The 11,406-nt window shown below is 34.6% G+C and overlaps 1 protein-coding gene across 3 annotated transcripts; it reads right to left on the bottom strand.

Moving 5' to 3' along the window:
- Positions 1-507: 507 nt before the first annotated feature.
- On the bottom strand, positions 508-11,406 carry THNSL1 (threonine synthase like 1). Of its 3 annotated transcripts, none has more exons than XM_081297450.1 (4): positions 11,273-11,406; positions 7,336-7,483; positions 6,930-7,051; positions 508-6,098 (listed from the first exon to the last, which is right to left on the bottom strand). In XM_081297450.1, the coding sequence occupies exon 4, from the start codon at positions 6,050-6,052 to the stop codon at positions 3,806-3,808; it is 2,247 nt and encodes a 748-aa protein (XP_081153576.1). In that variant the 5' UTR covers positions 6,053-6,098; positions 6,930-7,051; positions 7,336-7,483; positions 11,273-11,406; the 3' UTR covers positions 508-3,805. The 3 variants fall into 3 exon arrangements, with proteins under 3 accessions (XP_081153576.1, XP_081153577.1, XP_081153575.1); XM_081297451.1 differs by having other exon boundaries at positions 6,930-7,047; XM_081297449.1 differs by lacking the exon at positions 6,930-7,051.

The raw sequence follows: 11,406 nt of genomic DNA, 5'->3' as shown, positions 1-11,406 counted from the left end.
AGGCTGAGGCAGGAGTGTCACAAGTTCAAGGCCAATCTGGGAACTTGGTGAGGCCCTGTCTCAAAATTTTAAAAAAGGCTGGGGATGTAGCTCAGTGGTATTGCATACCTAGGTTCAATTCTCAATACAATAAAAAGTTTGAAAAAAGGAAAAAAAATGATACATTGTGGGTTATTTAAAATATTTGTAAATTAAATTTACCTGCCGCTCACAGCTCTGAATTTAAAAGGAAAAACAGTTAACTTAAATAAAGCATTCTTCTATAGGAAGCAATCCCAACTTTTGATGTAAGAACTTGGATCAAAATATTGCTTGGTTTGACTTCGACCATGACATTGGCAACTTTCTTGGCTTTGCTTCCTTGAGTTGAAAAAGTCTGTTTTTGAAGGAATCTATTTGTTTTTCAAGTTTTAAAGAGACAAAATTAATGATTTTAGTGGTTGGAGTGCACAGAAGGGGACCACACAAATAACTATTTCATATGTAGATTTTATTTATTTTCCTGGATGGAGACAAAAACAATATAATATTTTCATGTTCACATGAAAAGTTACTTTTTTAAAACTTACATTAAGTAGTCTGAATTATAAAATGTTTATAAATGATTTAATGGATTGAGAGAATCAATGTCATCCATGATTATTTCTGAAAATGAATTGCAATTAAACTCCGAAATCTTGTACAATTTATTGTCTTAACTCTATTTTGATTGAAATATTTTGATTTCGAAAATACGTAATTAAAATTTTCATGTTTCTCAAAAATCTTACAAATTCACTGCATTTGATACTGTAAAATAATTTCAAAGATAGTAAAAGTTACAATTATAACCACAGACTGAAAATTGATGACTCATTTCATAAATAACCCATATTTTTAATAATGTCAAGATCTGAAAACTAGTTTTACCTGTTATTAAAAGAATTGCAAATGATTGAAAGTCCATACTCACTAACCTTCAACACAAATTTTACGAAAGTTCATCTTTAAAAGATACAAATTAGACAAAATGCCCACTAACTGGGAAATAGGTAGTGACATTCACACAACAGATTATTATTTAAAAACAAAAATCAATGAACCATGGCATGATTCATCTTATCGAATGAAAATTTCTGAGTAAAAATAAAGGTCCCAAAATCATGCATACAGTATGATTCCATTTAGATAAAATTCAGAGAGTCAAAACTAAAACAAAATAAAACTACTTTTTAAAAAATGAATGATTCAATTTAGATAGTGGTTAACTCTGGAGGAGGAAAGTGAATGTAATCAAAGAGAAACCACAGCAGGAACCAAATGTCTGAGTGATGTTCTATTCTTCATTGCTCAGGAGGTGGTGAGTACTTAGGTATTTATTATTCATCTTTAAACTGTTCACATTTTATGCACTGTGGAAGAAATAAGAAGAAAATGGAAACCCTGTATGTAGACAACTCTTTGAAGAGCTTAATTTTGGTTGGGGCATAAAGAAAAATAGATGGAAGAAATGTGGGTGTTGAGAAGTTTTGCTCTTAATGTAGAGAGCATCTAAAAGCCACAGGAAGGTTCCACTTGATGGGAGACGTTGAAGAGAAGATAACTGCTGAAGCAAATAATCTGAGTTGAAGGGAACAAGTTACAAGGCACATCTGAGAGACTGCTCTTTAAAAGGAGGAGGATTGCTACCAAATTCATTGAAGGGAAGGAGGAAAGGATGCTAATGAGTATAGCAGATTTATACACTTGATGTGGGGAGGCTAAGAGATGTTATGCACGATAACTTTTTCCTCTGAAATGAAGAAAGGTTATTGGCTGAAAGTGGAAGGACAGAGTTTCAAGAAAAAGTGGAGACATGAAATGACCATTTTGAAGAGTGAAAAAGCAAACTAACCACAAATAAATGCTGGTGGGCTTTACCATTTCACCTTCCCTGCTAACATGGCCTTCGTCTAGAATGTTTCCCTCTTTCTTCACCTAGAAAATCTTCCCATTTCAAGCCTCATCTCAGAATGTCCTCCATGAAACCTTTTCTGATCATTCCTTAACAATCCTTTCCTTTAAATTTTGTTAACAATTGGCAGTACTACTCAATTTTCACTTATTCAGGTATCATCTTGCAGTAAGTCTAGTGTCGCACATGACTCCATGTTTGTGGTCTCTTGTTAACTACAGTTCTTCACAGCAAAAAATCATGCTTTTTTTCACTGTCATTCCCACTTCCAGAAAAATAGAGCATTCTCACACACACACAGTGAACATTCAAATTCATATTCTAAACATATCATCTACTGAAACAAATATCCTTAAATTATAAAGTAATGAATACACATAGAAGTGGTGGTGCAAATCCCAGCTACTGAGAAGTTTGAAGTAGAAGGATCACAAATGCAAAGTCGGTCTTGGCAACTTGGTGAGAGCTTGTCTAAAAAAGCTGGGGATAGAGCTCTGTGGTAGAGTGCTTACCTAGTGTGTGCCAGGTTCTGGGTTTCAATTCTCAGTACCACCAGAAAAAAAATAAAAAAATAAAAGGTGTGGGGGGGAAAACACTAACATGAATATGTGCAGAACTTTGAAACTTCCATTATTTTGCTGGTTTTCTATTTTTGGCTTTATAATTTCCATTTCAGAAGTAAAGTCAGAGATCTGATGTTAACATAATTTAACACTTTCTAAAAACTGCTCCTGGTGAACTTCTTCATCATTACAACTTTTAAATATCATTTCCTCATGGAGGTGGTTCTCCCAGAAAATGAGGCAGAATTGTTATCACAAAGACAAATTATGTTAGGCATGCCATCTTGTGGTTGAGAGTAGCCCATACACAAATGGATCCTTTCAGTGACAATATTTAATTCAGAAATAAAATATCCAGTAAATTTGCAAATATAAATCTTAGTTAAAATCTATTGTCACTACATAGTAATGCAAATTAAATGTGTGTTAGTGTTTTGTGTAGCTGCCACAAAACAAGAAAAACACAGAAAACAAAACACTTTATTGAAGAGTTAATAGATCAATTATATAGAAATGGATTCCAATAATATGGGAAAGCTGCTGTCTATAACAATACCTATACCTTTATTAACAATTTTGGAGAACTGACCTCTTGAAATAGGTAATTTTATTTCTATATCCACTTCTAAGTTCTTCTGTTGACTGTTACATCCTGGATTTAAATACTGTCTTGCTTTCAAATTTCATCCTCCTTCTGCCCTTCACTCCCCTTTGACTGTTTATAGTTAAACAGTCAAAGGGGAGTGAAGGGCAGAGCACTTATCTAATATAATTAGATAATTGTAGGAAACACACAATTAATTCTAGTTCAAAATTGAGTTTAAAAATGATTTAAAATACTGGCCTTAACCTTTATAGATGAATTTACTAATTCCTCCAAACAAGTTAGCTATTTTGAGCAATAAAAACTTTCTAGCCAAAAGAGAAATAGTAAATTGTTACAAGCATAGTACTTAACAATTGTGCTTAAATATTTTTAATTGCAAAACTGAATACACTTTGGTCCATTTAAAAAGTGGAGATGAGGGAGCAGAAACTGACACAGCCCTCAAGAGCACAAAGCAAAGCATATGATAGCAGAAGGTTCCATGTACTTTGCCACCATTTGTCACTTCTAGATTAAGGACTGAAGGAGGTATATGTAGGTATAATGATCTGTCCTGGAAATTAGGCTACTGAAGTTCCAAAAATTAAGATAAATATATACACATATATACGTATACATTTACATAGAAACAAATGCTGTTGTACTCCAAATCAACTTTTGAGATTTATTATTGCATACTTATCACCCGGAAAAAAAAATATTCTACTCAGAAAACCTTCCTATGAGTTGATTTTGGATTAGTTTTTCCACATGACTCTTCAGGGCATTTATATCAGCTGAACAAACGTGATATTCCATCTTCTCTTGCTGTTTTGTTCTCTCTAGTAAAGCTTCATGTAGTGGAGGTAATGCATTGTATGAACCCAATAAATAAAGCTGACTTGATGAAGTTTGGTTGATTTCTTTTATCTTTAAAGCCTGCATAATAGCAGGTGCAAACTTTGAGTAATGAGCTGTAGATGAGACAATCACTGGGCAAGTTTTGTCTTGCATTCTGTCTGCAACCACTTTTGCAACAGCAGTGTGTGGATCCAAAATATATCCTGAAGCATTATAGGTAGAATTAATAGCTGCTAGGCACTCTCCTTCAGAGCACCAGTCAGCTACAAAATCCTGCTGAAGTTTCTCAACTAGAATCTTTTCAATTTGGAAGTGATGGTGATTTTCTAACTGATTAAATAATTTTGTCATTAATTGCCCATCTTTATTAGCCATCAAGTGTAAATGTCGCTCCAGGTTTGAGGATTTGAGAATATCTATTGATGGTGAAAAAGTTTGAGCTAATTTTCTTTCCCTTAGATCATAATGTCCTGTTTTTATAAAATCGGTCAAAACATGGTTCTGATTGGAGGCACAGATAAATTTTCGAATAGGGATTCCCATCATCTTGGCATACACTGCTGCTAATATGTTTCCAAAGTTTCCTGTGGGAATACAGACATCTACTGGGCTTCCAAAAGAAATAAATCCTTGGCTAACGAGATCAAGATAGGCAGAAGCATGGTAAACTACCTGAGGAAGCAGTCGGCCCCAGTTTATGGAATTAGCTGAACTTAATATTGTTCCATATTCCACAGTAAGAAAGCCAGTGAAATCAGAATCTTTAAAAATTCTTTTTATAGCTGTCTGGCAAAAATCAAAATCTGACTTGACACCCACTGCCCATGCATTTTCTCTCTGACTGCCAACTATTTGTGCTTTCTGAAAATCACTTACTCCATTCTCAGGAAAAAATGTGATCACAGCTATTCTTTGCTTCTCATTCTTACTAAGATGACTAAAACCATTTAAGACTGCACTCCCTGTGTCTCCTGAAGTAGCTACAAGTATCATATAATTGCAACTTGGTGGAATGCAGTGTGCAAAAATATGAGGCATAAGCTGTAAAGATAAATCCTTAAATGATCCTGTTGGCCCATGAAACAACTCCAGGATGAACTGGTTGCCTGAAAGGTGCCTGACAGGAGCAATTTTTGAGCAGGCAAAGTTTTCCCCATAAGCAGTTTCAATCATTTCTCCCAATCTGGCAGCAGGTATGTCTGCAGGATGTATACACCTTTCCAACAGTATCTGTGCTCTTTCTACATAAGTTGCTCCTACTAGGTTTTTCCACTCCCCACAGCTTAATTTTGGGAACTCCTTCTCAGGAACAAACAGTCCACCATCAGAAGCTAAGCCCTCAGTCACAGCTTCGCTAAAGAATTTTGTTGAAAGCTTCTGTTCACAGTCTTTAGGACAAACATGCCTTGTTGAAATGAATGTTTCTGAGTCCACATCTTGGTACCTTTTAACTTCATTCAGCACTTTGTCAGCTATCACCTCTGGGGAAGCCCCACTTTCACAAAGAACTCGAGCATCATACCACTTCTTATAATACTGTTTCCTAAACTTAAGTAACTCTTTCATAGATGTTCCAGAATTCTGACCTACAATTCTATTTATCTTCATTAATTTTAGACGGCTAATTATATCCATTAGGGGTACATCCAGGTATACAATTATGCCATTTTTCTTTAGATGCCACATGCTAGCATCATGCATGGGATTGGACCCAGTGAGGGAAATCACACTTCCAGATGCAGAGAAGTTTAACACAGCTTTTCCTTCCTCTTCTAAAAATTGCTCATTGCCAACATCCTGTAATTTTTCAGACACACTCATATTCCAAGTTTTTTCAAGAATATCATTATCCACATCTATGACACAACGACCTAGTTTCTGCCCTATTATTTTGCCTACTGTTGTTTTTCCAGCACCAGGAGGTCCCATTAGGATAATATTTTTGTCTCCCAAAAGAGAGTGGGTTGAACACCATGACTTCCTTAATTCTGTGAGTGCAAAGGTTCTTGAAGGAAATAGTGGTGTACATTTATCTGTTTTAACATGTATATTAGAAACACATTTTTGTGTTATCTGTTTCAGATGCTGATATCGGTTAAAACGGAGCATTCTCTTCGCTTTTCTGTCTGAGCCAATTTAATAATTGAGTTTAGCCCTTTTAAAGACATAAAAATAAAAGAGACAATTGGTTACAAGATCAACAAACTATTAAAATACTGATAGGTTTGAATATAACCATGCCCACTATACATAAACTGTTTAAAAGTCTTCCAAGTGTATGGGACACTTAAAAAAAAATAGCCCATATATTATATATTACTCTTTTTAACAGTATCTTTTCCAATCTCAAAACGCTTGGGAAAAAAACTCAAAAAATAAGTATGATTCCCAGAACCACAAAAAGTAACTATAAACAGAAAACTCAGTCAGAAATGTCACATCAGATGTTTTAAAAATATATACTAAATCAAATCAGTGTGTACTTTTATGGAATACTGTAATAAAAACTGCTTTATGGTTTATTGGTTTATATATTTTATAACAGATGCAAAGAGAATTTGGGGTTGGAGTACTAATAACTTTTAATCACAAAGATGAACAATATTCTTTATATTCAATTTCTCTAGTTATATGAACAGGTTGATGGATTATCATGTTACTTATCAAGTTCTTATTATAGAATTCACAGCAGAAAACTAGAATAAAAGAACATATTTGCTTATAAAATGCTTAAGTAATTTTCTAAACTACAGACAAATGTATGACATTTTCTTTCCTGTGTGCTTTTTACATGCATATTAAGAATAATACCTACATATTATTCATATGAAGGCCTTAAAAAAGCCAAAGTGAAAGGTATAATATGCAAATAGCTAAGAAAAAGTAATAATCATCATAAAGTCAAAGATTATGTCTATAACCTTATCTATATGGGCCCATTGTTTTTATTTCTATTCCTATAACATCATTAGTGGCAAGACTTAACTCAAATTCCAGACTCCAGAGAAGACAGCCAAGAAATTCAGGGAGGTTTCCAATGATGAAAGGAAAAAATTATTCTGGCCTCTAAAGATCCTCTACAATTCTCCATACTGATCAAGTTCCTGTCTTTGGAAATATACTCAGTGGTGAGTAGGCTAGATAAGTCAATTTTTTTTTGACATGCAAAATGCAATTTAATAATTATTGCAATAGTCACTCAAATTGAAGTAACTTTATAGTGAGGGCTTTTCACATGTTCTCTAATTATAACTAATATGTGACTAAGTCACGCCAAATATTAAAGGGTATGTTTAAATATGTTCTGAAAACTTTTAATCATGTACTACTGATTAAGCTAAATTGGTGATTTAATGTTTAAACAATTTAAGCTAATTTTGAATTTAACTTACAAGTAAACTGTCAAAAGAAAGAATTCATTCCCTTATTTGATTTTTCAGCTTGTGTGTTTAGGGCTTGACTCCACTGACTTATAAACATGGGATACACAGGAACCAATCTTAGACGACAAGTTTGTTGATTCTGGAGCAAAGGTGATTTCTGCAAAAAAAAAAAAAAAAATGAAATCTATAAGAGAAAAAATTTCAAGTTAAACATAACTGCATTCAGTATCATAAAATTCTACAACTATTTTGCTATGCGGAGTCTGATCCTTTCCCTTGAATAATCCAGAGAGAACTGTACACTTTAGTACTACATGCTATAAGGGCACTGTGTTAAACAGCCTGATTAACCTCCCATTCAAGAAGTTTCTGCTTAAAACATTGCAGAGTGTCTGCCTTTGTGTTTGCAATTCATAACTTTCTTTTTGATCTCTGTATCAGGAATTATTGTGCATTACCTGAGTAACTTGAATCTTTTATCTTCCACTTTATGCTGGTTGCTACAATGCTTAACATCAACTTCATTATGAGAAGATTATAAGGCAAACATTACATGTGTTAACTTTACCTTTTGCAATCTGCCTTTTTCTTACTTCCCCTATACCCTCTCATTTTTTATTTTATCTCATTTCCCTTTTTCAAAAGAGTCTGGGGGAGCAAAATGGATATGAATTAAAGAGAGAAAATGATTACAGTTCAATTTATAAATTCTGTATCAATATTCTTTTACTACAAATCTTCCTTAGATTAGCTGAAGGCAGTTAAGTGCTACAACATAGGACGAACATTACCATTTCTAAAGAAAAATAAAGATGAATTGTATTTTAAGTTACACACCAAATTTGATTTTGTAACATCTAGCCATAAATTAATTTTAGAACCTTTATACTCAAGTCTATTTTAAGCTAACCAAGACAAAAGAATATGGAATAATGCCCCCACATATAACATTCTGTAAACTGGATTTTTACTTAAGAGGTAATACTATTGATTCTCATTATCCATGGTAATTATGTCCAATAAAGTCTTTACTGTTGTTGACTACTGAACCATTATTCCCAGAGGAAATACAGGGTTAGGTTCCTTTGAGCCTCTGGGTACAAGATTCTTGCTAACCCATTAACATGTAACCTTTATGTGTGTTTCCACTTAAAGACATTTATACTGTTCATCTCTTACTGTGAACTCAGTCAATAGCACTGTAACTCAAGCCTGAATGAAGCTAATCACACAAAACTGTTTTCTCTGTAAGGCACATCACAACAGCCTTCTTGCACCTAGGAACACTACACAGCACTTCAGCTTAGGGACCATTTAATCAGCAAAGTCACTCACTAACACACAAAAACGTGGAAAATGTGGCACTAAATAGAATGTGAAAAAGATATTTGTTTATAACACAAGAACTAAAACAAGAAGGCAGCATCACCTTGTTTGACCTCAGCTAGGAACACGCATGTGACACTACTCAAAATTTTCATTGCTTTGCATTTGTCCAGGAATGTCTATAAAAGTGGTACTCAAGTGTCAATGTGGCAGTTACAAATATATTTCAGCTAGCAGATCAAAAATATAGAATTTGTGAATAGTGAGGATCAACAGTAGATCATTTTTCTTTTATTCAAAATGATTTTATTAAATCTTTTCACTTATTAATATTTTAATATGTTCTTCATTATAGTGATCATGAATAAGCAATTTTTCTTCAAAGGGCAAAACTACCTGAACTGAAATGGAAGGCAATCATATAAGAGTCAAAATCAAAAACTAGTGAAAAGCAAATATCTTAGCTATTCAGAAGGCTGAAGCAGGAGTATCACAAACTCAAGGCCAGCCTGGGAACTAAGTAAGACCCTAAGTTTATTTTAATAAAATCAAAAGGACTGGGGATGTAGCTCAGTGGTAGTGTTTGCCTAGCATGTATTGAGACCATGGGTTCAAACCTCAGTATTGCAAAATACAAAACAAAACAAATACTTTGGACATCAATAATCAGGTTTCACTGTATTGCTAATTCTGAATATTTTTTGGTCAAGCAAGTGCTCCACAAAAATACTTTACATTCCTTATTCCACAGATTTCCACACAACTCCATTACATGTTAGTTTTTTTCTTTTCTTTTCTTTTTTTAGTGCCAGGGATCCAACCCAGGGCCTCATAGATGGTAGGCAAGATATGTACCACTGAGCTACAAACCTAGCTCCTCAAGTTAGCAATTTTTAAATGAGTTTCTCTATTAATCACATTTTATAGAGGAACTTTTTTGAACCACTAATTCCAGTGGATCCTTCATAAATATAAAAGACATTTTATATTCAAATAGGTAAACAAAAAGGGTGTGTCAGCATGATAGCTTTAAGAAATAAATCCAGAATGTCCACCTGTACATATGAATTCAAGTACTGTATGACCTCAGGCACAAGATATAACAATTTTACTGTCAAAAGCTGACCAAAATTAAAGATTTCAAAAGGAAAAATTATAGAAAACACTAAAATTTTTCCTATGAATGCTAATATGCTTACGTATTTAAACAAGTACATACTAGTTTTCAGCAACCTTTTAACAGTATCTTAAGTTTATCATTATATGTTAATCAACTAAAATTATATTCTAACGTATCAATTTGTACTTCCAAATCATAAAAATTTTTTAATTTACTATAGAATTATCTAGTTTTCAAATCTGTGGACTCTTAAAACCCTGTTTAACCAAAACTATGTATTATTTGCTATAAATTTAAAAGATTTGCTTGCTATTATATGCCTTTCCAAAACACAAGACAGACCACTTCAAAAATTATTTCATGAGAACTGGCTGTAATCCAAGAATCTTCTAAAAGAAAGTCTATGCCATGAGTATGCTCATCATTCTAAATTAATATTAATACAATTTCTTTTTAAAATTTCTCAGAAAAGTGACTCTCTATATCTAGCTCATTATCTTATAAAGAAGAGTGTTCTGATGTTTTCAAAAATTCTTTAAATTTACTGCACTTTTATGGCAACCGTAAGATGGAAATGTACTAGGGATATACCAGCCAAGGGGAAGAAAAGGTCTGCTGTTTCTGACTACAGACCCCAAAACCTAAGAGGCCTTCAGTTAGTCCCCTACCTCCCAGGAAACAGACAAGGAGAGCTGGTGGAAGGAGCACATAGTGTAAGTCCACAGTGTAATCACAAAGATCTTACAGCCATTTTACAAGTTCATCACTTATCTTTGTTTTTAAATTGCTATCAAATCCGACTAAGCTTTTCCTGTTGTTAGATTGTTAGTCCTGTTGTTAATGGTTCATACCAAATAGCCTCAAGTATTTGATTGAAAAGATTTTCAAGTACTCTTTCAATACTATAAAAATGTTACTTTTATGAAGGGCTTATTGTCCTTTCAAACTGTCTTATTTATATCACTATCGATAGCCATTTTTATTTAAATATATTAAAATAATCATTAGCAAAAAACGCCTAATTTGCTAATGTACATTATAGTACAATTTACACTAGATATCTGCACAAACACTTAATCTAGCCCATCACTGTTTTTTATAAATTGCTTCACTGAAATACAACTTTGCTCGCTGGTCCAGGCGACGCTGCTCACGCACAGGTCTGCAGAAAGCAACAGGAGAGGGAAGGGCCCCCCCAGAGGGTAATGGGGGCGGAGAGCTCACCAGGTAGCGCAGGAAAGAGCAGAGGGCCAAGGGGGAGGGTAAGGGCGTCACAGGTGGAAGGAGCAGGTGAACGCGGGAGGGCGGGCGTGCACTTGCACAGGTGGTGGGCAGGGTTCCGCAGGGAGGGAGGGGTCTGAGAAGACTCAGACGGAAACAGCAGGTAGAATAGCGCAGAGATTACAATTGAGTAGCGGAAAGAAGGATCGATGGGAGAAACGCATGCGATGGAAACAGATTGGTCTCTACTTTTCCTTTCTTTCTCCTCCAGTAACTCACCAAGAAAATCACACTGAGAAGACGGGGAAAAGGAAAGGAAATGGAAAGAGTCCATAAACCGCCAGTACCGCCTCAGTAGACAGCCCCGTAACCCCGGCTCTCAGCAGGCCCGCCCCGCCCCGCGCTGCGGCCTC

Source organism: Spermophilus citellus, assembly GCF_964194105.1.
Source record: "Spermophilus citellus genome assembly, chromosome: 6".
Lineage (NCBI taxonomy): Eukaryota > Metazoa > Chordata > Mammalia > Rodentia > Sciuridae > Spermophilus > Spermophilus citellus.
The sequence above is the reverse complement of the archived record's forward strand: the minus strand, read 5'-3'. Positions and strand labels throughout refer to the sequence as shown.

What these genes read in the sequence shown, in the direction of transcription:
- THNSL1 (XM_081297450.1), bottom strand. Translation starts at nt 6,052, where the DNA reads ATGCTCCGTTTTAACCGATATCAGCATCTGAAACAGATAACACAAAAA.